The sequence below is a fragment of the Rhodnius prolixus genome, unplaced genomic scaffold (genome assembly GCF_049639745.1).
Source record: "Rhodnius prolixus isolate KJV_2025 unplaced genomic scaffold, Rpr scaffold_6, whole genome shotgun sequence".
Lineage (NCBI taxonomy): Eukaryota > Metazoa > Arthropoda > Insecta > Hemiptera > Reduviidae > Rhodnius > Rhodnius prolixus.
Genome location: NW_027411634.1, coordinates 19,520,860 through 19,548,748, shown reverse-complemented (window position 1 = coordinate 19,548,748; position 27,889 = coordinate 19,520,860). Strand labels below are relative to the sequence as shown.

The following is a 27,889-nucleotide window of genomic DNA, read 5'->3' as shown; positions in this document are numbered from 1 at the left end:
TTTTAAAGACACAATAGAAATTAATTATTCCTGAACTTCAGAATCATTATGTTATTGCGGAACTTGCTTTTTTATAATTAACGGGATGTAATCCAGTTGACCTACTGACAATTACTGATGTTTCCCTTTACATTTTTAGTCGGGAAGGGAATTCGGTATTTTCAAAAGGAGATAACATTTAGTTCCATTAGAATGTCCCTTTTAATTATTATTCATATTCTTTTTAAAATGACATTTCATTCTAAATTTATTGTTACTCAATAACTCAGTTAGTTATTTGAATGACCCAAAAGTACCCTTTTCATGTGTATACAAATTCTTTTAAGGTAATTTCATTGCGAGTCGTATAATTCTGATGAAAATATTCTCTTTATAGAACTTTTAATTATAATTTATAATTTCGATTTTTGTTTTTCTATAGTTCTTCAACTTTCATTTATATTCTGTCAGAAAGTCACTTCAATGAGGTGAATACACCATAATAAGTTTAACTAAGGTTATAGCAGATTCACAGAAACCTCCTCACTTAAATTAAATTACTTCTATTTACAAAAATTTAAAACTTAAAACCAAGAAACTAAGTATTTTGTACTTAGTTTACTGCTGTAGGTAATCGTTGGATGGTTTCGAGGCCTGTTTTTACAGGAGTAAAGAAGATATCGGATCTACTCCAAAGGCACCCAAAAGAGTCCTACCATTATCCTTTTCTACCAATCAGTATCCATTATTAATGACCAACACAACGATCATTTGTTCAAAAGGGATTGCTGGAGTTATCAAAATTTTGTGGATATTATCATTCTTAATTTATGTTATCTAGCTGCATTTGTAGAAGCTGTAAAATTTTTGGAGCTTTCACATTACACATGGATACTTTATAGATTTCATCCACATTTTCTTTTGTTAGCATTATGGTTAAAGACCACGTAAAAACAATAAATCAGATCTCTATTTTATTTTGTATATTTAATATATTTTTGTTCTTTAAAAATTCTACAAGTGTTGCTAGATAATATAATGGCAATATCCACACTTTTATGACTCTTTTTATAACTCAAGCAACTCTTTTTTTTTTTTTAAGTGACTTAAGACAATTTCAACTAAAAATAAGAAAAAAATAGAATGCAAATTATTTGCAGTTACAAAATAATCTAGAATAGTTTTAAAACTGATCATGAGAAGAAGAACAGTCAAATTTCTTTATTAATTTAATTTAGTACAAAATATTAGAATAGTTTTTGAAGAGTTATTTAGGACAGATTTCAAGTAAGGGAGGTAGAAAATGACGTCAAAAAAAGGGTCTTTGTTTTATGATCCTCAGCTGCTAGAATACTGCAACTTGTTGCACCTTAGGTAAAAGATATTTAAGGAAAATGTACCCTTGCAACAGGGAAATAAGTTTTCCAAGAGTTCTTCACGCAGTCATGTTTCCGATGTTTCCTTAAGTAAAAATCTTAGAAAATCACCTCTGAACTTCAAGTCAGTCTGAGCTTTGATATATTTTGATTTCATTATGATGTAATTTGGAAAAGTTTTAAATAAATGTAATTGTCCTACATGTGATGGGGTGTGCTGAAAGTTTAAAAAGAATCGTTGGAACCTTTACAGTAAGATGTAAATCTTTATCAGTTCGCAGGTTTTATTTTAGGGATTTGGAAGTTTTCAGTACGAATTTAAAACTTAATAATTTTTTTATTAGAATATAAATCCATACATTTTAGTGAAACGGCACTTTAGAGTTAATCCCAAGCGCCCCTTTCGCAAAGAAGTGTCTTTAATCGAAATTTTAACAAAGGCTAACAGCCAAAAGTAGTTTCTCATAAAATTGAAGTTTGCAGAGATTGAATTTCCAATTGTTTTCAATAATTTGATGTAATCCTCATTAACAATAATCCAATCAACATTTGATTTGTTAAATTAAAGATTTTGTTTTTGTTTTTAACAATTACACATTTGGTCAGGGCAATAATAGATTGTTTTGTGCGTTTCAGACGTTAAGATGCTCCCAAGTGCAGCGCTGGACTAGCCGAGCATCATGACTGCATCACCGCCATTAGTGCTGTCCGAATTGGACAAGGTAATTTAATAATGTTAATCTTATTTTATCATAATTAACTCTATGCTCTATCGAGCGTCACATAACATTGTTAAGTCAAGCAGGTCTATTTTATGTCCTCAGTTGGTATGAGGTGAATATTCTTTGGTTTGCCCTTTGTAATTAAAAGTAAAGGTTAAGTTATGGATGTGTTATAAGACACATCAGGTCACATCCTGGTTTTACTGTAAACTAATTATCTCAAAAATTTTAAATTTAAAGCAATATTAAGGATAAAACTCCACTGATTTCAACTTGCACCGACTACAGATTTGTTTGCTTGGCTCTCCAGTATTGAAGTGTAAGTCCGTATGGCTATATAGAAGAGATTAAGGCACAGTAAATGTTCTGTGTGTTTGATAGAGTCAGTTTAGTGCGTTTTGAAAAACAGATTTTTTTTAGCACTTTGTATCTGTTTTTGCGCAGTCTTTTCGTTTTAGTCGAGTGTGGTTGTTTCACGTGAGTCGTTTGCCTAAATAAATACCGAGTTATTTTACTTGAATTTCAATGATCATAGGAATATTATTCATATAATGTGGAGGCAGAGTTTTTCATAAATTCTATGTACATGAAAACCATCTGCAATCGTAGCTAACATTTATTCAGAGAAGAGATGTGTAATTAGACCGGTGATGGACAGTTTGCCCGAAAACTGTATTGGACACTGCCCTCACAATGCAATATTATAAAGTGACAAGCTTTCCCTTAATTCTCCTCCACAGTCTGGCATCAAGCAATAATTTTATTTGACATCTTCCCTGAAATAAATGATTTTCATTATTCTGGTAGGTATGTTGTATTTAATGAACTATTAAGACCTGGTGTTGTAACTAGAATATCCGCTAGATGGCATAGGTTACACTACTTCTTGGCTATAATTTATTAAAATTTTAAACTAAAGGAGTCTCTAACTGATCGATGGTCTTGCAGTATTCCATGAAGTGTTTATCGCCAATAATATCATTGATTCTTCTATTGACTCTCTGCTTGGCCAATGCAGCTCCTCCTGCCGCTCTTGTGTGTGGCTAAATTTACTTTTCGCTTCAATTTCACCTATATTTATGTTGCGGGTTATAGCAAAATTTTGTTTATAGTTATCCTGTAATACTTAATTGTAATTACTAGAATAAGTATTTTAGAATTCAGGTTATTTCCATTTTATTTCAACAGAATACGCTTTGTTTTGGTTTATATTTTTATTTAAATAAAAGTGTTTTAGTTTCATTACCATCTAAAAGAGAATTTTATTTTAGTTTGCCTTCGCCTGGTATTTCTTTTACTTCATCCCAACCTTCTTAACGTACAGCAATCTGAGGCGCCCTTATGTACAGCTTAGAGCTTGCTAGAATTACCGTTTTCTATCAGAATCTGCAATCTGGCAACCAGAAACAGGTTTCGTTCCTCGATAGTCGAACCAAAACGTCCCTCTCTTTCCTAGCAGATTACTTGTAAATAAATTAAGAGGTACAAACACATTCAAAAAGTATAGTTCTAATCAATACAAAAATCAGAGGACCAAGGTGTTAGAAGTAGAGGCAAAAAGTAGAAGATCGGCTGTAATTAAAGGTCATTGTACGCCTTAGTACCGAGAAGCAAGTAAGCAACTCTCAATTACAATAATTTTGATAATCATTTCCTCATAATTCCATCTATCAAGTTTTACAGACCGCAATGATTACAGTCATCTTAGTTATCGTCAAATATTTATGATTAATAGCAAACGTAAGTGTAGAGAAAAGAAAAATGTATTCAGTTCTAGAAGTACCATAATATATCCATCTGGCATTTTTTAAAGATTCTACTTTTTCGAAGGTCTATATGAGAATTATTTATGAAAGTCTGCTTCATGTAAACATTTTCTTTTCTGTATTTATTTACTGGACAGAACTCAAAGAAAATTAAATCTTAGGGATCTTTATTTTTGTATCTCACGAAAAATAGATTAAAATTCTTTCAATATAATTGGTAATTGTCTTCTGATTGAATGGTATTGGGCTAAAAGCATATTGTAAGGTTCCTCATGGGCACATAACTAAATATAAACTTTTAACTTTTGCGTTTTAACTTTAAAGAACTACTGTGTTTTGAATGTTTTTTACAAGGGCTGAAAGGTATAAGTTTTTTTATGATGATGTGATGCTAGATAACTCTGTCTATTTGGGCGTGCGATTCAACCAATCTTCTTTGATTTTAGAGACTGCCAGGTCAGCAATTGGCTAGGCAAATATCGCTGCCGGATCAGTTATAAATATCTTAACAAAATCAAAATGTGATAGTTGGGTCTCGAGAGTGAGGGCGCATCTAAACGATTGTTCCAATTATCTCGAAATACCCCCGATTATATTATTAGAACTGAATTCGGTATAACTCATGTTTTGCTGCAAATTGTTAAGATTACTGTATTTTTTTAGACTTTTGGAGTTGAGTACTGCTCCTGTGAAATATAACTGGTTTCTTCAGTTGAGAGTTTTGTTGAGTAAATATGGTGTTTCTTTTGAAGCGTCATATCTCAATGGACTTTCTGCTGGAGAGATTGTTTCAATATTTCAAACTAATTTGCTCCAGTTGGACAGGCAATCTCTTGAATACTCCCGTTTTAGTGATATTTACAATAGCCTACCACTCTTGGCTGGAGTACCTCAAGAGTATATTAATATTAGACAACCCTTTAGAGTAACTAGGGTGATTGCTCAGATGCGAACTTCTAATAAATATTTTATCAATATATCTTTACAGAAATCCATTAATATCATAAATTGTAAATTGTTGTGTACAGTTTGTGATATGCACGTTGAGGAGGATTTCTTGCATCTGTTGTTGTTTGTCCTCTATATGCCTCAATAAGGATTCATTATTTCAATAGTAATCTGCCCTCTGATGTACAAAGAAATTTATTAGAATTAATGTATAGTTGCGAAAAAGCAAAATTACTTATTGTTTATAATTACGCGTTTAATATATTAAAGTTAAGGTCTTTTTTACTAAATGAATAATTTCAGTTGTTAAAGTTTTGTTTTTGTGTTTTAAACAGGTTTTATATTTTTTGTTTCCTTTAGACAGCATCTATAAATATTATTTTACTATTTTTATTACTTTTTGTTTGTTTATTTTAATTTCATTAATGATATTGTTTTTTATTTTACTTTTATTATCAAGTTTGGCCATTTAATTTAATTATTATATTATGTATGAAATTTGTTTATTGACACTCCGTTTGTAAAAGGTTTTGGCCTTAAAGACAAATAAATTAATAATGATAAAAATAATAACTTTTGCGTTTTATCGGTTTTGAGTTGTGTTGACGACATTATAATCATTTGTTTTTTCTTACCCATGGAATTTCGGAGATCTGATTAAAAAAAAAAACCTAAAACTAATATCTGCAATTCATACACTAAAAATATAATACGTTATATTCATTTCCTTTTCTTTGTAGTAAGAGAAAGTTAAAAAAAGAGACAATTCTGTGATGGAAAGAGAGAGACGAGATATTCATGAGAAGCGAAATACTTTTTGAAGTAGCCTGAAGGGTAAGAGTGACCTAGATACCAGCTTTAACAGAACTATGTTGTGAAATGGTTGGAAGTCTAGAATGGAGAAGAGTAACAGAACTTAGTGACACACCTGTGGCTTACAGACCACACCTGTTGGCCCACTCTGGCCGACACAGGAAGTATCCTGTACACATATGTCTTCGTTTTAAGAATGTATGTGTGTTTAAACACGGAGAAATAGTCCATCGTGTGTACTATCTAGTTAACTGGAAAGTGGGTTTATTTCCGTATTTGCTAGTTTCATTCTTATATATCTATATAAACATTCAGGCTGATAGAATGTTTTTCGAAGTCAAAGAAAGTTATCAAATCTGATTTGAATCTCATACCCAACTTTCTCTTTTTTTTTTTATTGTGAGGAACAAATTTTGGTAGGCCTGAATTGTTTTATAAAATTAATTACCTTCAACTTCTGCATTTAATATTAAACAGTAGGGTGTTTCAAAAAATGACTTTTAAATTTTAAAGAGCGCCGGGCGGAAAATCAAAGTTCATTTAAAAACAAAAAAGTTTCGTTCGAAATAGTTCTAAATATTTCTTTCTTTACTTATTATGTTTTTTTTTTTGGAAGTATTAGTTTACTTTTGTATTAATTAGCTCAACTCTTTGTATGTGATTGCACAAAACAAATAAATAAATAAATAAAACTCCTAGCAAAACTACTCAGTCTTTTCAAAGAAATCAAAGGAATCCTAGAAAGAATTCCCCGCTTTCTGAAGCCATCAACACCCCAGAGATATTCTGAGGATGATAGCTCACACCAGATGAAGGAACCAGTTTCGCCAGGATTGTTTTGGAAGAAGGAAGCCCAGCTAGCTGTCAGGAATTACCGTTTGCCACGTCAACTGTTCCGTCAAAGCCTTCCAAGATATTCTTGAGGATGATTTCTTCCGAGTGAATGATACCGATTGGTAGCTAATTCAACTCTAGATTTCTCTCCAAGGAGGCCCAGGAAGAAAATGCATGGACATGCTGAAGACAGCTCATTGAAAGTCCTCTGTAACCTACGGGTAAGAATTGCAACTAAATTTGAGATTATAATGGAAAAATTTCTTTTCAAAAAGCAAACATTCTTCCAAATATTTCATATTTTAGTTTGTTTGTATGAAACTTCTTCCATGGAACTTCAAAATTAAAAAGATTAATAAGCTGAATAGTGTTTCATGCACAGCATCGAAGATGCACTGAATGTATAAGAATAGCCATTTATACATAAGCTAGAGCCCAGGATACAAGCAGTTCGATGAGTCAGGAGGTAATGCCCTCAAACTGGCAGACCTTGAAATTGGCCATATGTTTGCGTAGGTGTCTCTTTACGTATTTACCCCACAACTTTGTTGTTGCTTAAAGAAATTGTTTTTTTCACATTTTTATGAAATTAGAAAGGTTTCAAACTCTAGGTTAGGTTCATTATTGTTTAAAATAAGAATGATGGCCACTACTGAATAATAGCCAAATACAGTCGAACCTCGCTTAACGAGCATAATTCGTTCCAGAACCTTACTCGTTACGCGAAATACTCGTTAAGCGAAACAATTTTTTTATATAAATTAAAATAAAAGGGGATAATTGCTAGATCAGCCACACTTACACCATTTTTTCGTTTCTCAATGATTTTACGTTTCAATTCTGACGTTATTTTAATTCTTTTCGAAGCCATTTTGTTAGAGGGATAACAAAATAAACACAATAATATTTAAACACAAATGTCACTATATGGACTTCCCCTATACACCACTCATTCGGTGAAGTTCGGTTTCGACTGTATCAATGCATTAGATACGTGGAGAATATGAAACGCATATGCGTAAACAGGAATGACTAATCGAAGAATGCGCAGTTTTCGATGAGTCAGCGAAAACTGCGCAGTCAGCGAAATGTCATTAGAAAACTATCGTTATGCGAAACATCGCTCGCTATAAGAATCAATTTGTTTTACTCGTTATGCGAATTACTCGTTAAGAGAGGTGCTCGTTATGCGAGGTTCCACTGTATACTTCTTGCACAGTGATTGTCAGATGCTAAAACCTAGCACCTTACTGTACCTTCTTATTATGTTATATTTATCTAATGCAAAGTTACAGTTTAATAGTACGTTTATAAATATAATTTCGTTTTTAATGTAAATTTCAGTATTTGTTTGTTTTAGTTAAATTTAGCCAAACATTTTGTTGTAAACTGTAAAAATTTAAGTGCACTAATCCAGAGAATATGTTCTTCTCTTCAAAGCCTTTTTTAGCCCATGTTGATCTTTCTGAAAGATAGATTAAAGTGAGTTTTTGGGGGTCAATCCTAGACTCGCCGAGAACATCAAAGTCTTTACTCGGAGGTTACTTCTACTGTTGCAATCAAATTCGCAATTTAATTAATCTATTGCAATTTTTAACTTACGAGGTGGTACTTCTTAAAAACAAATGTTTTTAAATATTTGAAAACTTGCGAGACCTGCAAAGCTAATATGCATTGTGGTACTGGTTCAATTCCCGGTCTTAGGCCTTGGATTTTATTTAAAGGTTAATAAAAGACATTTACAGTAAAGTATGTTTGCTAGTCGCCTCCGTCCACGACATCTAATTGGTAGTTGGACGTTAAGCCCCGCCTGAAAAAATAGACAATTACTTTACTTTACTTACTTTACTATTTGAAAACTTCATGTTAATAGACGTTTATTTTGCATTAAAAAAATTTGAACACAATTAATTATTTACAAACCAAATGTCTTACATATAACGAATTCCTTGCCATTAATATTGTAATTTTAACACTTTTCTGGACCATAGGGTCTGGTTCTACCTTTGACCGTATATATCTGGTATTCAGCGAGTCCATCATTCATGCATCCTTTATCCTTAAGCCTATGTCCAAGTTTATCATTTAATCTCTTTGCTCTTGCAAAAGGTTTGGCCACGGTATCACCTTCGCCCGCTTCTTCATCTTCATCCTCTTTATTCATCACCATTAAATTCTCCTTCTTCCATTTCAAATTCTTCTATTTCAGTATCTTAGTTTGCATTATTTTTATCCTCTACTTCTTCTTTTGCACTCTTTCTGCTCTTTTATTCCTGAACTCGTTCCACCTGGTCTTTACTCCGTTACAGCATCGTATGAATACAATTTCAATTCACTTTTGTCTTTAACTTAAATCTTTTGATTTATTTCCTAAGTTCTTTTTTTTAATTAAACTTTAAATTCGCTATGAATTTATCTCTACTTCTAACCAGGCTATCATTGTTACCGCTAACTCTTCATAGTTTAACAGTCTCCTCACATTCTTTTTCTAAAGCACACGCAGTTAATATAGGCAGCGTCTTTTCTTTCTTTGAGGCATCGTAATATGACTTACAACGATCTTAGTATTATGTACGGTTACAAATTGTTGATAACAATTAAATATGACTCAAATGTTCGGAGGCTAATAAAATAGCAGGTTAGAACCTTGAATATATATAGTAGATAGTATTTGCACCAAATTTTAATGCAATAAAAAGTCAAAACTTTAAGAATAATTTAGACAAAAACAATATGGCAAGGTAAACTGTTCTCAGGGCCTTACTTAATTCCATCGATTTGTCTAGTTAGTCTGCTATTTTTCTTCATGTCACGACTTTTCAAAAATTACAGTACATAACATTAAAATGGTGAGTTTCAACAAAATGTTTTGACAGTTTCATTGTCTAAGTTTTTGTCTTGACATTGGGTGAGGATATTTATTTTTTTTTTTACTTCGTCTCTCTCTTTTTGTCATTCTTACTATCTTTTTCTCCAGATAAACCGTATCGAATTTATATAGAAACGGTGCAATTCAGGAGATATGGTTGTCAGTTGCTAAGATGGCGCATAAAACATTTTAGAAACCTAACTTACTTAAAAAGAACTTTAATGTATAAATTTTATTTGTACCTTCAAATATTGTTGAACTTCCAGCATTGACTTCTTTTTCTATTGTCATTCTCTTTCTTTACTTATCAGTAAGAAGACATAATAGCAATGATTTCCCGTCATCCACCATTCTAGTTTTATTTCTTTCTGACCAATTTCGAATTTTGATCCATCTGATTCTTCAGGTTTATGGTTGCTTGTTCAGAAAAATAAGACTTACTTCAATGATGGATCTGCCATACACTAATGACACAATCTGAATTATTTTTTAGTTAATATGGTAGACATAGAATCCAAATTTCTTTATCATCCATTTACTTATTTGCAATTGTAAAACTTATAACAAGCTGGGCTAAAATGAATGGGTGATATTTGAAGAAGATATCAAATGGTATCACTTCATAGCGTTGAATTAGTGCTTCAGTCGTCTGAGGAAAGTATTAGTTAAGGTTAGGCTTGAGAGTAGTTACACAAGAAGATTGTGAAAGTAGGAGTTGTGGAAACTTCGGTAGCTGAATTTTATCAGATAGGTTACGAAGGCAATGGATAGATCTTCTTTACTTTTGGAGACACAATGAGAAGCATTGGAGATTTTTTTTGAAGGATTAGATTCAGTAAAGATTCGGATGCTTAGCGGTAACCTCTAATCCGTAAGTCTATCTACATAGACCCTACGGCGCTACAGAGATTTTGTACTAAGTAAGTTTGATTTGTAATGAAAGTTTAGATCGTTTGTTGAGTAGACTTGTTAGCATGCAAAATCATCTGTATGGAAAAGAAGTACCTACCAGTACTTGAAAATATCTGACTTCTAAATAAAGCTCCATAATAGCGCCGTTTGTCCGGAATACCAAACCCGACTGAAGGTCTGCTTCACATTTACAAGCATTCAAGAATATAATTCCTCTTCTTCATTACAATGAAGGTTACAATGTGGTTACAATGATTGCGAAATACAGTGATGTTCTATGTTCAGATTGGTTCTTTATAATTTGAATTTATTGTCTGTGATTTATTATCTATGCAGATCTGTGAAAAAAAAACTCAAAAGTAATTTGTCTGGAAATAGGAGATAAATTAATCGGAAAAACAACCTTCTTTGTACCATTAGCTTTTCCAGAACTGCTTAGTTTGTGAAGATCCCGTTATGTTTACTAAAGTTTAGAGAAGAGAAAATACGATTGTTGTAAATATAGTTTTACAGTGATGTACTAATAACTTGAACATGTTTTACTGGATTGTTGGAATGCGACTAGACATCCTTTAGACCGCTTGTAGTACACCAGCTTCTGCTTCTTCGCGTCACAATGTATGTTCTTTGTGTGAGTGAAAAGTTCCCCATGAATGGATATGAGAGAAAGTGTCCTGTGATGAAGAGGGGCCACTCCTTAATGCCAACTTCAGCTTTCAGCTTTCTCCCTATACTTGATCCTCCTTTATTTTGTTTTTAAAAAGAAAAAGAATTGGGATTTTGCATTTTGGTTTCATACGAAAATTTCTTTCTGATCTGATAAAATCTCATGTGAATGAATTGCGCAATTCAGTTACTTATTCTTGGTGCAACTTTTAACTAATTGCAATTTACTTTCAACAATAAAGGGCAGTAATTTACTACTAAACCTCATAATGCTGGAGGGGGCAATATTTTTTTGCCAAGCCGATGAATCAAAAGATTAAGCGGGTCGTACTAAAATTTAATTTTACGGTGGACTATATTCCGCTTGGCTACATTTAATACAAATTACTTTGACTTATAATTAATTGTAGCAGACAAAAATAATATTGCTATTTTATTTCTTATCTGAATATGAGATATTCTCCCCTGCTTACAAACGATAGAAACATAAAATGGAAAAAAGAGATCAAACTATTACTGTAACAGCTTTAATGAAAAGTAAAACAATAATAAATTACAATCCTGAATTAATAATGTCAAGAATAATAGCATTTTCAAGTAATTACATTATTATTTTATTGGCTAATTTAATAAAAACATAATGTATGATAATTCCAAAACAATAGGCACATATCTGAGATTAATATATTAGTAGTGTTAGGAATTACAATCAAAATACATTATTTTTACTTTCTCTTTCTCTAAATTTTCTATTTTGAGTTGTCTGTCTGTAACCATAGTGATTCAAAAACATAAATACCTCAGTAAGTTAAAATTTGATATTTAGCTTGGATGCCACAATAAGATTTTTGGACTTTGAGTATTACTCAAATGTGTAAAAAGTGGCTATTATGATTCTATGTGAACTTGGAATACTAATTTTACAAGTGTAGATCTATGACTTATATATGTATATACTTTTTTAAGTATTTTAGAGGAAAATTCAATTTAGTACACTTCAGAAAGTGGGTTGTGGTTAGTTGTCTCTCTAAAGTGACATTTTTGTCATTTTTTTACTGTCTTACTATCTGAATTATAATAATAAGAATCAAATTTAACAATACATTTCCAAACATTATTAAAATTATCTAAGTTTTACAGAATTTCCTATATTTTAACATTTCTTCGTTAAACAGCTCCTACGATTTTATTGAAACCTTGAAATAGTGATTAAAAACACTTAAATCTATAACTGGTATTGAAAACTTTTTTTGCTGTTATTCGATTAAAGGTTCTTCTGTGAGATCGAGTGGATGGATTTCTTCTAAATGAAATTTGCTGAGTTAGAACTATGTATTTTGCTGAGAATAGAAGTAAGAGGAGTCGTGTGAGAGGTTACAGCTGAATTTTCATCATAAAACATGCAAAAGAAACAAAAAATACATGCAACTAAATTTAAAATTTAGTAAAATTTAAGTTATCAAAGAATAAAAATAGAAAAAATAATAAACATAAACAAATCCTAGAATCAAGTATTAAGAAACAGGGAGGTTATCATTTACAGAATATTTGGCGTATTATAGATTTAAAACAGCTGATGAGCTTTCAATAGGAAGAAAAGAATAATGCGAATTGCATTATTAGGTCATCATGACCTAGTCACTATGTCGAAAGCCCGGCAAAAAAAAAAAAATCATGACTGAAATGGCATCATTCTTTCTTCATATTGGATTAATGAATCACTCACCAAAAACAATGAAGAATAAACAGCTTTCCGTTAAAATCATACATAAAACTGGAATGAAACTACTTACTTAGATCTTCTGATTCCAAAACCCGGAGCAACTGAAATATTTTGTACCTGACACTGACTTTTTTCAATCCGCTGTTACCAGGCAGAATCTCTGATACCATCCATCATCCATCCTCGAAGTGAATTATGTCCTTTCTCAAATTTTTGATTTACACAAATCCATCTCACTAACACCCAAAAATCATTCGTATTATTGATTGTAAACACTGCAGCCTAATTAATAAAACAAGAGCCATAATTTTTTGGAAAGTGTGGTTTATCACTAATATTCTCTTAAAATGTCTTTCAAAACTTTCCAGTTGTTACATATTACTGCGTTTGGGTTTGCAAGAACAGTTGTCTGTGCCCTTTTGTACCTGTTTAAGGGCCAGGTGTTCACTGTTTACCGTGTTATTTTCCTAAACCCTGCAGGTAGAAGATCTACACCGTTTCTACAAAGTTTATACTTGCTTATAGCTGTAAGATCTCAGCTATATCTGTTTAAACCGCTGAATTTGTCACATCTTTCATCTTTTTCTTTATACCTAATTAATTTATAGTTGATATAATATCCGAGCCAAAAATATATTACTATTGTGCTTTAACATAGACAATCGTACAATCGGAATGTATTAATTAAAGTTGTGAAGCCTCTCCATTCAAATAAACTTGTAAGGTGAATAACCTATTAAAGGTTATAAGTAAGACAAAATAGATCTTAATTTCAAATCAAATTAATCTCTTAAATAATTAATTGAATTGTATTCTATTTTGTAATTAATAGTGGACAATGGAGATTTGATTTTGTGTAGAGAGCTGAAACATTTGTCTTTAATTTTAGAAATTATTTATTATATTATTTGAAAGGTTTTTTTTTGAGAATGCATGACATCATCATCAAAAATTGTGGACATGAAATATGGCTGCTAGCTATATGGCAATCAATTGTCGATCCTTCTTTTACTTGAGGGCTTAACTTCCCATCTTAAATTATATTTTGGTTCCTAAACATTCTTTAATAAAATTGCATTGAGAAGAAGTCATGTAGGTGTTGGCCCACAGATAAATATTAATAGTTTGGGATAGTCAGTGATACTATTGATTTTACCCAACTTTTTGGGTTTTTCTATTCTGTTTTGTTGCGGATTAACATGAAACTTCAACGACACTTGTCGTTTAAAGAATTATGTTTTAACTTATAATGTTTCCATTTCAGTTACACTTTAAAATCTTTTTAAAATCAGATTAAATTACCTTTATATTTTTATGCGTGTTTAAATGATGAAATTTAGAAAAGCAACCATTTTAAAATTCATTAGTTTTCTTTTCCTTAAAAAAAAACATCCGCCCATTTCTTAAAAATGTTTTTCATCCTGTTCGGAAATGTTAGTAACACTTTGATGAACACATATCCGTAATTATGACTTTCAAAGATAAGAGCGAAATTATCCAGTTAGTTTAAGATATATATCTTTTAATAGTTTTATTGTTTTTATTATTGAATTATAAATGGTTATTAAATATATGTATATCTGATTAATGTTGCAATGATTGTGCGTTATCGACTGTGTAATATATCATATCCGCACCTAATTACACATGTCTTAGTAATGTAATGTATTTGTTTAATACGCTTTTTTATTGTTTTAGTTTACTTTTTCCTCTGTTACAGTACTTACATCTAGGCCTATTACTTTTATTCCTTGGGGAGGGATGAATTACTTTCTGTTGCACCCCAAAATAAAGTATTTCATTCCATCTAGCACAACACAAAGTTATCAGTCTACTATAGAATATGTATTTTCAAAAATGTAGGGATAACCAACTAGTTATTTTTCGTTGTCAAGGAGTTCTATTCTGTTTTACTGAAGTAAAAATGTTGCACGGGTATAGGTATTTATATTTAAGAAAATTAAGAGTTACTAAAAAAATAAACTTGCGAACAATTTGGAATTATAATAAAGTAGCATTAATACCGTTATTATATCGATAGTCCAGTTATAATATTGTATATAACTATGCACTTATATATCAAATAAAAACTTCGTGTTAAATTGGAATGACTCAATAAGACAACAAGGGTCAGGATAAAAGGTTCAAGGTGGGGTACCACATTCAGACCACTTTAGACCATACGTGATAACCGGTTCAAATAGTGACTTTGTAAGGTTGTGGTAACCGGTTCGTTTCTATTTTTTTTTTTTCTGCTTGTAACCCCGTCTAACCTCTTTTGCTGTTATTATTAAAAACTGTTATTAAAGAATAAAGTACAATAAAAGATTTCTCAGCTATTAAAAAAAAAGGGCACCTTATCAGTTTAACTCAATTTCTGTCTCGCACATATTACACAGAATCCAGTCTGTAATGCTCATTGTCTCACTACGAAGCACATATTTGTGACAAGCTTATGAATGAATTCTTTAATAAATACTAATTGCTTTTTGTATTTATGCAGATGCATGTGAGGAAATTATTCAAGAATTTAAACATCTTCCACTAGTTAAAAGGTTATTTTAAAAGGTTATGTATGTTTATTAAAATGTGGGAGGCTATCTATGTATGTACGAGGTGTGTTCAAAAAGTAACGGGAATTTTTAAATTTCGCGGGTTTGGAGAGTCTGATTGTAAAATTTTTTTTTTTATTATGTTGGTACACATGCCCCTGAAGTACGATAAAATTTTCAGTAATATTCATTGTTTACTTCTTAAGTGGCAGCCGTTAAGGTTAGACGTGTTTTTCGAGCTTGGCGATTTTTGTTTGTTAAAAAAAATGGATCAAAGAATTTGTATTAAATTTTGCGTAAAAAATGAAATAAAGTGTGTGAAATGTTAATAAAGGCATATGGTGAGTCTGCTATGAGTAAAACAAGGATTTACGAGTGGTATAAGCGTTTCCAAGATGGCCGCGAAAACGTTGAAGATGACGAACGACCTGGACGTCCAAGCACATCAACAACCGATGAAAACGTGAAAAAAGTGAAAGAAATGGTTATGAACGATCGCCGAATCACAATCAGAGAAGTCGCTGATGATGTTGCCATATCGATTGGCTCATGCCATGAAATTTTTTCGGATGTTTTGGGTATGAAACGTGTGGCAGCAAAATTTGTTCCAAAATTGTTGAATTTCGAACAAAAACAGCGGAGAATGGAAGTTGCTCAAGAGTCACTCAATGAAGTCGACAACGATGCGGATCTACTGAAACGTGTTATAACAGGTGACGAAACATGGGTTTACGGATATGATGTCGAAACTAAGGCTCAATCGTCCCAGTGGAGGCATTCTGGATCGCCAAGACCGAAAAAGGCTCGACAAGTGCGGTCGAATGTGAAGGTTATGCTCACTGTGTTCTTCGATTTTAATGGCATAGTGCATCATGAATTCTTGCCACAAGGTCAAACAATCAATAAGGAGTACTACCTACAAGTTCAACGCCGTTTGCGTGAAGCAATCCGAAAAAAACGCCCGGATTTGTGGCAAAACAATTCATGGATTTTGCACCACGATAATGCACCTGCTCACACTTCATTGCTTGTTCGTGAATTTTTGGCCAAAAACAAAACTTTAACGATGCCCCAGCCTCCATATTCGCCAGACATGGCTCCATGTGACTTTTTTCTATTTCCAAACATAAAGAGAACATTAAAAGGCCGTCGTTTTACAAGCATAGATGACATTAAAAGCGAATCGCTGAAAGAGCTGAAAGCTATCACAAAGATCGAGTTTCAGAAGTGTTTCGAGGATTGGAAAAAGCGCTGGCACAAGTGTATTGTATGCGAAGGGGACTACTTTGAAGGCGACAATATTAATGTAGATGAATAAATAAATATTTTTTTCAAAAAACGAAAATTCCCGTTACTTTTTGAACACACCTCGTATATTTCCAGAATCCCAAAAAATTATTTTCTTGTAAGAAATATTTAAAAAAAAAAAGTGAGACAACTAAAGTTAAAAAAAAATAATTGTGTAACAGGGTTTAGTTTTGTAGGCTTTCCCTTTACAAGTTGCATTTCAATGTATTGTACATTTTCTAAAACTGTATCATGTTGGTAAGAATTAAGTTTGATTCCAAAGTTCGAATTTGAAACAAAATGAATGCATCAGAATCTAGAGAGAAGTGGTAAGCCCCATTGGTGTTCATAACAGATTTGTTTTTTTTTTTTTAATGTTCAGGAACCATTTAAAAACTTTTATTCCTAGTGAAATCTATAATTCTAAAAGCTGTACTATTGCATTACATTAAATTTACGCGAGACAAGGGGAAAGTTAAAACATAGTAATCGAATGAAATTTCTATGTTCCATTTCAAGAATTTCCATTGCCAATTTTCTGAAGTTACAAACCAAACAACAGTTACGAAACGGCAATTTCGATTAAGTAACCGTTTCAATTGCAAACTTACTATTAATCCAATAACAAATTTTTTATCAAATCACACTGCAAAACTTGGAATTCTTTTTTCTTTTTTACTAACATTTAATTATTAATTAGGTACATGTCTACTTGTCTCACTAGTGAACCACTTTCCAACACTTATCGGATGTTGATAAGTTTAATTGGGACACAAAAGCGGATACATACCGGATGTGTTACCTTTTAGTTCCGTGCTTTAATTTCTACCATTATTAAAAGAAATGCGGGCACTTTTCTGCTTTATTTTTTTGAGTTTATCGTACATGGAGGGGGCATGCTCCCCTTTTACTGTTTTTTGACGCATTTTCTATCCGGTCCAATTGCTTTTTTTTTTCTTTTTGTAATTGCCAACAGATTATTGGAACTTTTTTTTGAAAAAATATTTAATTATTAGTTGTTAGAAATTTTTGTAAACTATTTTATATAATGACCTTATTATTATTATTATTTTTGAATTTGAAAATGTTTATTTACAATTTAAAACTTTTTATACAAATATATCTAAAAGGAGGTTTCAGGCTGCATGCCTATATCCTCTCCACAACATATCAACATTTACATTGGATACAAGTCAAACTTAATGCTAAGGCAAAAAATTAAAAAAAAAAAATCTCAATTACAGTCTCGGATGATTAATTTAATTAATATTTTCTAAATTGTAACACATTTCGACCCAATTGATCATCAGTCGTTTGTATAATATTTTTTTAAAAAATCTTTAGACTTGTATCTTTGTATCTTTATTTTAGTAACCATTAACTTCGTTCAAACCAAACGAATTTTGAAGCTTTTTTTTTAAGCTAATAAGCTTCTCCAGACTATTTTGGCCATAGTTACCTGAAAAGAAGCTGTATCCAGTTGTGGGGGACATAGTTCAGAGAGGAACATAGGTTTAGTTGGTCAGCGTCTATCTCTTCCTCTTACATAGTGTGCAAATAGGCTACCGGAGATGTCTGCGCGGAATAGGTTGGCCTACTAAACAAGAAGAAATTTGCAGTAGCTATTTTTTTTCTGGATAACTGGCTTGTTTCAGTCTTTCCATCCACAGACTTTCCAGCTCAAGACTTGAGTTGGGTGCTAAGTATTGTGCTAGATGAGTCTTCAGGTCCCTGGGGGAAGTTACGTGCTCCTTTGATTGGTAACATAATGAGACTGTCATAATCATTGATTTGATAGGTGTAATTTTCTTTTATATCACTGTAAGGTTTAGACTATAGCGGCTAGTTCTCCGCTAATGTTCGGATAGAAAGAGCCTAAAGATTCGGAGTAACGGTAACTAGCTAGCCATCGACCTAAAACTAAACACAAGATGCTAGCAATAGTTTTTGCGAGACTGGTACAACCACTATTTCAGCCAAAAAGAATGTTTCTTCCACATTAAAACGCCTTCTTCCCAAAAATGAATCTCCAGAGTATAGGTTACTTATCACTTCTTCTTCTTCTTCTTCTTCTTCTGATGAGGTGAGATGAACTAAAGTGCCCGTCGTCCAAGTGGAAAAGAATTTGAACTGAAAGGTTTGGGAAGGTATCAAATAGAGGTTTGTACGGAGAGGAACTCTGAATACGAGGTCTGTAAATTAAGTAATGAGACTGATTTTTTAAATTTTTGAATTAAAAAAGAATTACAATTCTATATTGTCACCTTCAAAATAACTTCCTTCTGAAGCCACACAGCGCTGGAGACGTTTCTACCACTCCTCATAGCAGTGCTCGAACTCCGATACTGGAATAGCCTTCAGCTGGTCGGTTACAGCCGTTTGATTGTTTTCGACTGTCCCAAAATGAGTTCTCTTGAGGTGATTTTTCAACTTCGGGAAGAGAAAAAAAATCACAAGGACTCAAGTCAGGCGAATAAGGAGGCTGAGGAGCCACAGGAATGTTTTTACTGGCCAAAAACTCGTTTATTGAAATTGCTGTGTGACAAGGAGCATTATCGTGATGCAACACCCACTGGTTCTTGATGTTTGGTCTCACACGAATGACCCTTTTTTTTGAAGTTTTTCGAATCGTCCACAAAGAGTTTCTATCTCAAGGCCAAACGGTCAATCAACACTTTTACCGAGAGGTTCTTGAAAAACTTCGAAAAAGGGTCATTCGTGTGAGACCAAACATCAAGAACTTAATTACTTTCAAAATTATAAAATACGAAATCCAAAATTCTTCTCTAATTACATGATTACTCTTAATTTCTATTAAACTCTTCAATAGTTCATTAGCAGACGGGACAGAAGGCACACTAACCTGATAACAACAGAAAAAGTATTATATTTGTCAATAGCATAAACCCTGAAGACCGTAGGTCTAAAGCTCGGTAAAATTTTTAAAAAAATAATCACTGAAATTGGCATTATCTTTTCTTCGGATTAATGAATCATTAACTAATAAAATTGAACAATATTCTTGATATGTGAACAAATTCCATTACATAACTTGTGAGTTCTTCAAACTCGCAAAGAAGTTAGAAGTGTTAGCGAGTGAAGAAAGGTCAAGGAGATACGTAGACATTATGAGACCACCAACGCAAATCACAGTAACCTCGGTTATTTATTATCTGATCTACATTATACATATATTAAGTGTTAATAAAGTGATTATATTTTTAGACGAGGTTTTTTGAATTAACCTAGTTAAATAGTTTTAAATAGTTATCGATAATAATTAAATAGTTATAGATAGACATTTTTAAATAGTTATCGGCAAATTCGAATCAAAACAGCAGTTAAGAATTTTCTGTAATTAATTTTACATTCTATACCTTGGACTATCGTTAAAATCACTCTGTGGTTAATGTTAGTTCATCAAAATTATTGGTTTTGGCTCATAGCATTAATTAAAAGACAAAACGAAACACATACGAAATCAATTAGACTTCCTTTTTTTTTTGTATAGTTATTACAAAATAATTACCTTTTACTTTATTCGTACTTGTGACATTTATTACAAGTTTTGGGTTACAAGTTTAGATTATATAAATGTCGAACATGCTAAGATAATTTTTTTTTTTTTGTCGTCAATAAGAACCTTCACTTATGTAAAAGTATTTCCTCTTTGATCGATTTGCTATTATTAGTTACAAAATTAAAATAACAACTTATTAAATTGTTACATTCGGAAACCATTAAATACTTGGGCTTGTAACGACTTACGAGGCCTGGCTGAAACAACAAGAGCTGAAACACACTCTACAGACTACTTTTTAGATTATTAGATATACGTTCCAAGCTCTCACTAAACAAAACCAGTGATTTATAAAGATTTGACGACCAACTGGACATTAGATATTAAAGATTGTGGCTTATTAAGTGAACTAATTCTAAAAAAATAATTCTTTCAATCCAAAATCATCCACAAAATTACTCAAGTTAAGTAACTTGCTTTACCTTTTTAAGTAAGTACTAGCTTTACCCCGTCCAATAAACTGAAAAAATAAGTAATTACTTTAATAGTTTTACAAATCTAAACCTAGAAAATTATCTTCATACTTCTTTCATTAAAGAAATTGAATATTGAATACAGATGGTCTCTTCTCTTACACTAGTTAGTTCTACTTGCCGCGTGAAGCGCCAGTGACTTACTATTGCATGAGGAATGAAGTACATATACAAGTAATTATTACAACACCTGAACTGCTTTGATTAAATATATTGTACCTGTAGCTATAATAAAAAAAATTGTTAATCATGTCGACCATTGCTAACAATGGCATTCTTGGAGTCTGCTCAGACCATTGCCAGCTACAGAACACAGCATCTCACAACACAGAAAAAAAATAAAAATCTAACAGCAACACACTTGGCTGGGCTCGAACCAGTTAGAGAATAATCCCTGATCTAATAAAAGTTAATAATTTTTGAATAAACTGTTTTAAAAATGCCACCAGCCCTTTAACGAAACCTTATAACAACTTCTCATTATTATATTCAAACATATTGTGTGATATTACGTCATTGCCTAAGGTGATAATTTCTTTATAGACAGCTCATCTCATAAAGATATTCAATTATATATTTCATTACACAGTTTCAAGGTTGATCAGAGTGAATATAAAAGACACATCACGTTCAATAATTTTCTGGTGAGTTACGTGACAATGTGCTCAAAACTACAGAATGGACATGTAGGTATGATAAGCATGGCCTTGGTTTTTTCAATTGGCTAGTATCTTCCGAATAAGATTTATTTTCAAATTAATAATTGTATTAAAATATTTTTATTTAGGAACAATATAATAATATGTAGGCAATAGCAAATACTGCCGTCTGCCACAGTTTAATGAACTTAAATTCAAACAAAAAACAATAAATGAAACAAAAACTATGTCTTACATTAAAAGAAAAGAATAAATGAAAATATGGCGTAAAATAAAATTGCATTAGTTAACGAATAAAAAAGAACTAGAATTACCTTCCTTTTTTAAAGTTTAAAGCTAATAATATATCAACTTCCAGGCATGGAGAACGTAGCGTGGCAATAATGGAGAGTATACTTGTCCAGACAAAAACTTAATGACTACACTCTGTAGAGAATAGTTTTAAAATAAATAAATAAATAAATATTTTTAAAAGAGGACACTCCCCCAGAAAGCGATAGATCTCTTCACGGACATTATAGTTGCATAGAACTCTTCAGTATCTATGGTTTAAGCAAAGAGATCTCGAAACTTAGAAAACATCGCCATTCAGGGAAGTTCGATTTATCACTAAGAGGAGAGAACATAACGCAATCTCGATGTTTACCTAATAACTTGACTGTATAAAGGAAAATCTTCTGTCATGATCATAATTGACATAGTCAATCGACTACTTTAGTAGAGATTACCTAATCGAACAAAAAAGAGAACTGCCTGCGTCAGAGTTTTTTAAGAATGAATTTGAAGTAAAGAGATTTAGAGTAGATCACAAAGTGTGTCCGAGTTGTTTATATTGGCAGCGATTCTTAATTAAAGAAATTGATATAATTTTAAATATATTTTGGCGCTCCACTCACTCCAAAATTCAAATGTTTAATGCAGTGAATAGAGCTATCATGTGTTACGAGGCACAGGTGTGGGGCGGGAAGAAATATCACCAGGTTGACCGGTTATTTGCTTTTTTTATGAAAAAATTATTGCGACTACCTCACAATACACCGAATTATGCCTTAATATTAGAAACCCAGATTCCGCCAATGTACCTCTACACACTAAAGCTTCATCATGAGTATATAATTAAAGTTTTAAACCTAACAGAAAACAGATATCCGAAGCTTGTGGCGCTTGAAGTTATCAAGAGAGGTGTATATTGGTATCGGGAGCTTCAAAATGTAAATAATGAGTACGGGTTAGTATATGATTTCAAAAGCAATAGTTATAATGAATGGAAAAAGTTCTTTGTAAAACTTAGAGACAGAATTAGGTTAACTATTGTGGAAACAGGTGGTATCAAGGCAAGGAATTCTTTATTTAGTGCGACTTATAAGCTATTAAATTATAATTTAAAAGATGAAGCAGCTTACTTTAATAACAATTTCAATATAAATGATATAAGCCTAATTATAAAGATAAGAGCCGAGTAATTAAATTTAAATTATAAAAGGTACAATAGTGAAAGTCCACAAATATGTTCAATGTGTAATACAAAAGAATTAGAGTCTGTATTTCATTTTATGGCGACGTGTCCTGTATTGAAAGAATTCAGAAGAATTTATTTCAATGAGGATTTTTTTGTCAATGGCCCAATTAGAGGAATATTTAAACGGAAAGAAGTGGGATTTAGTATTGAAATATTGTAGGATGGCTCTTAAGTATAGGCAACAACTTGTGGCTGAATTTAATTTTATTTAAGTTTCTATCTAGTTCTGTGTTATTGTAGCCTAAGGTTTATATTAGACCAGAAAATGATTTTAAGTTATTTTGTAGGAAAAAATGTATTTATATTTTTCTGTTTTCTAAAAATTACCCCTCTCCCCTGATGGTTTTATACCAAGGGTATCTGTCCTTATGTATATTTATAAATAAAGACAGCTTATTATTATTATTATTATATTATTATTAATTTTAAATATATATATATATTTTTAAATCTTTTTAGTGTACTTCAACTCCTCTTTCTTGAAAGGCGAGTTTTGGTTTTTAAAATTATAATTTCTGTTTCGTTTTAAAAAGAGATAATAATAATTTCAGCCACTGCTGTAATTGTTTTATAGTTCTTGAATTAACTGCAATTGAAAATATGAACTTGAAAATAATTTAAATTCTTACTTTTTGATAGTATTTATATTTAGAACTGTTGTTCTTATAAACTTGGTAAAAAGAAGATAATACCTTGAAATCATTACCACCTGCACCTCCCTTTGTGTTGGGAAAAAGTTTTGTGTAACAATAAAATTGTTCTTATCCTGTAATATGTCAGAATTATTTTCTTTATATTTTTATAGTAATACCCTCAGTCTTCAAGTTTTACTCATCCATAACTTTTTTTTTTCTTCTTGAATCTTTGCAGCACATTCAATCACATTAAGTCAATTATATTTTTATTAATTTTAATGTCATAATTGTTTGAAATATTTTAATTACTTGAATCTTGGAACATATTTGCATATTGGAAAGAACCCAGTTTTATACCTTTTAAAATATTTTAAAAGATTTACTATTTGTAATTCTTAAAAGATCTTTCGCCAATTGTGTGAGGTAGAGCCAATAGAATGTGTAAACTAACTGCTAATGTTTTAACTAGCAGTAACTAATTTTGCATTGTTTTTGTTTTAATACAACAATTTGCTTATTTATTTGCAATCGCTTACAATTTGCAATATTTATTAACTATGCCATTTTATTATTAAAATATGTGTCAAAGAAACTTATTAGAAAGAATACAAAAGGAAAAAATATCACCGACAGTTCATAGTTACGAGATCTAGTGGCATTCACATATACTAGAATGCTTTTGTAAATATAATTGTTTTAATTGTTTATTTTTCATTTTGTTTCAGTTTTGAGTTATTTTTTATTTTCTTCTGCATTATCAGAATATTTTTCTTTTAAAATCTAAGTTGATTTATACTGGAAAATTTAAAAACATGTTTTGAACTTTAAAACTGTTTTTTTTCCTTTTTTTTTTTAGTTGAAGGCACATTAAAATGCGTTAGAAGCGAGCTTGTGTGACAAGTTTGTGATGTTTTCATAAAAGACACAAAGGTGTTCCTTTAAATTGCCAATTCAAATCCTTTAAAACGTGATTCCAAACAAAAATAAATTTCTAAATCTAACAATTTATGAAGGTTTTTACCTTAAAAATAATTCTGGAACAGTTTTTTGTGGAGTTTGACTGAATTACTTAATGCTACTGCAGTTAAGTTGCTGAAGACTGAAAGTTGCTTGGATGTACAGTTTATTAGTGAATAAAACAACTGATAAGTATCTCTACTGAAACAGTATTGAGTATTGTTAAGGCCATCCAGTCTTGTAACCAAAATTTGGAGTTAAAAATAAATTATGTCGATAAGAATTTAAACGATTGTAAAAACAAGAAACAGTCTGCAAGGGTTTATCATCACTTTTGCCAATTCAAATATTAATTAGAGCAGGAGGATTGAGACATCTGTTTGAAAAATGTTGGATGTACAGTTTGTAATGATGATTATGGTGATGATATTGAAGGGTCATTTCATGAATGTAGAATGTGGGAAAGTCTACTACAATTTTTTATTCTTATCGTTTATTTATTTTATTTTGTAAAGTTCAACCTTTTTTTTGATGTTTACTTTTACTACTTTATTGGTAGTTTATTGAAAGTTTAAGGTTATAAATTACTTACTTTGAATTACATGTAAATAGTGAACCACTAAGCACATCTTCTCTAGAAACCGCTGTAGTTATTTTTAAAGAAACTGGTTCTAAAGTCAAATATCAGTTTGATAAGAGGCCATTTGTAAGCCTCTGCAAGAGGTTCCCGTTGGTTTCTTATTTCTTTACGAAGTTACCACCACCTTCAACGTAACTTCTTGAATTTATTTCTGTTTTTGTATTTATATCAGAGGTAATAATCTTTTATTTCTCTCTCTCCTTCTTTTTGGATAACCTTAAATGGGATTAGTTAGCTAAGGAAGTGGATTCATATTTTGTATACACGTAATATTTGGCTGGTTATGGCTCTGATCAGAGTTTCATTTTCTTTTCTAAAATGGTTCTGTTAACTGTAAAGAGAGAATACGTCAAGGTGGAACAATTTTACAAATTTAATTTCTATAAAACCACCATGTTTATAGAATTTAATTTTTAATGCACATTAAATTATGAGTAATGTATTCAACGAATGTCTTTAAATGTAACTGTTTAACCAAAAACAAGAACTTCAAGCAAAAAACATCAAAAGAATTACAAAGAATAAAGATTTTGGAAATGAATTATAAATAATTAATTTTATTTTATTTGTTTTGTTTGTAAGAGGTAATTGTTGATTTTGTTCAACGTTTGTAAGACAGTTTTTGTTAGTGGTGAAGCGATTTTAGTTTTCAATACAATCGGCAAGCTGAAGAACGTAAGCTTACTTTAAGAAAGCAAAATTAAGCTAGAAATAATGCAATACAGTAGTTGAAAATCATCATTAAATGATTTAGATAAGTAATGAAACTGTTCAGAAATAATACAATATTTTGAAAACTAGAAACAAAAATAGTTCATTGAAACGCAGAGAATATTCAACGAATAGTCAAAAAAATTTAAAAAAATTTTGATTCTTTTTTTTGAAAGATGCCTGTTAGTGTTTGACCAGATCTTTGATTTTGTAGCCACCTTGTCCAGCTATTCCTGAAGTGTCTTTTAACTAACCATTGCATTTTTCCTCTTTTGTCCCATGTGCTCAACGTAACCCACAGTTTTTCTGTGGGCCTCGGCCAGTTCTTCCATCAGACATTATATCTTGCCAACCACCACTTCTGCGCACATAGCCTCTTCTGACGAGACACCATCGTTGGCCTTTGTATTCCAAGGCTAATTCTTATTCTTTTGTTCCTTTCTCTTGTTACTCGTGAAGATTCAAAATAGACTATAACTCAAATTTAGTTACGAATCATTAAACAGGTGAGAAAATGAGCTAAAATTTAATCAGAATAAAAGAAAAATACTAATGACTAATCACCATAGCCCTTAAATTCCCTTTTTTTCAAAAGACCTCAGTTGCTTGACACACCTTAAATTAAAATAATAATAATAAACGAAATGGCTTCTTTCGACAGTTTTTTTGGGGGGAGAAATAAAATATTTGGTTAAGAATTGTTCTTTAAGTAGCCGAAGAAATTACTTTAAGGAAAAATTTGCATTTTCATTTATAATATTATTTATATTATAATGAATGAATTGTATTCTTGAATAACCGCATTCAATTCCAAGGCCTTTTCTTGATGAATTTATTAGTTATTCATTGTGAATAAATGAATTGTGAGACTATGCAATGTGTAAATTACTTCCTTACGCGCGCCTGCGCTGTCCTTTTTTAATTGTTATTTTGTATTCCTTCTTTTCAAGTTGGTAGTTGAATTCAAATAAGTTAAGCTATCTCTCTTTAAAAATGGTGTCCACGTATACTGAATGGTATGTATTGAAGTTGCGACCTGAATCTATTCAATTCCTGTTACGGACTTTTTTTTTTTATTATTTATTTTGTTCTATGTTCGTCTATTTCCATGCAATGTGTACACAACGAAAAGGTATTAAAATGGGTGCGAATAGTTTTCCCAAGCTGTGAGCTCACAGGAAACTCGGACAAGTGGATTTAAATTTCCGGCTGTACAATCTAATATCCGGTTTAATTGTGGTATTAAATGGTACATAAATGGAATGGATAATGTCTAAGATTATTGCGATTTAAATGATGAATCACCATTTCCGCCATTTTCTTTTGGGCTATATTTGTTATTACTATTTCATTCTGGGTGATTTAACTAATTTAATTTAAACTTAAGAATGTTCTAAGAAACTTATTTCTTTGCTATGCAGTCAGATAGTGTGTTGTCAATATGACGGGAAGGTTTTTTAAGAGGAGGTAGTTTTCTAAATAAATTAGGATCCCAATTTCTGAACATGGATGAAAATACGAAACGGGGTAAAATGTTAACAAAATTGTTTGCTAAGATAGACGAAAATCTATAACTTTTAAAAAGAATCTTTGCTTTATTTAGTCCATTACAAATTGAACTGCCACACATTCTAATCTTACTCAATGTGATTGTAAAATAGAGATTAGAATTTCAGGATGCTAATCTGAAAAGCTGTTCGGGTGCATTTCTTCTTTTCATCCGATAAAGCTTTTGGTGATAATCTAAAAAAAATTGATGTACTATTTGTTTTTTCACTGTTTCAATTAGATGAACTCAATCAAAGAATTCGATCTTACGTGAAATTGCAGAAAACTTAATTTTTAATTAAGTCTTGTTATTGCTCATTAATATAAATTCGGCCGAAGGAAATTTATCTGTGGGTCCTTCAACTGCGGAAGATTCGTTGATTTCTTGTGCGGAACCAGGAGGTATGTAACCAAAATTTGAAAGCAAAATCAGATGTGATTAAAGAGATTTTGCCATTCAGTTATTTAAACCGTCACAACGTCAATGAAGAAACGAAGCTTTAGGACAATGAAATGTTTTGAAATGGACATAAATAAATATAAATCCGCCAAAAATAGTCAACCTATTTTTGAGCTTAGTTGGACTTCTTTAGCTTTTTTGTGCTTTTATCGTAAGTAAAATCGTGTGACCTTAAAATACTCAAAAAAAAAATCGTCTCTCATTATTTTTATATTTCTTTCAAATTCTTCATTTAGGTTTTAATTTTATTAATTTGAAAC

General features: G+C 31.4%; 1 protein-coding gene and 1 long non-coding RNA gene across 2 annotated transcripts in view; one reads left to right on the top strand and one right to left on the bottom strand.

Moving 5' to 3' along the window:
- Positions 1 to 27,889, top strand: part of Myo10A (unconventional myosin 10A) — a 208,194-nt gene that overhangs the window by 34,330 nt on the left and 145,975 nt on the right. Inside the window, exon 2 of the mRNA XM_074142245.1 lies at positions 1,992 to 2,077. Coding sequence (XP_073998346.1) covers positions 2,036 to 2,077 — 42 coding nt within the window. The 5' untranslated portion in view covers positions 1,992 to 2,035. The remainder of the gene's footprint in view (positions 1 to 1,991; positions 2,078 to 27,889) is intronic.
- LOC141461319 (uncharacterized) lies at positions 5,552 to 9,688 on the bottom strand. Its single transcript, XR_012462764.1, has 3 exons — positions 9,550 to 9,688; positions 8,095 to 8,248; positions 5,552 to 6,653 (listed from the first exon to the last, which is right to left on the bottom strand). It is a non-coding gene; the product is annotated as an uncharacterized lncRNA (long non-coding RNA).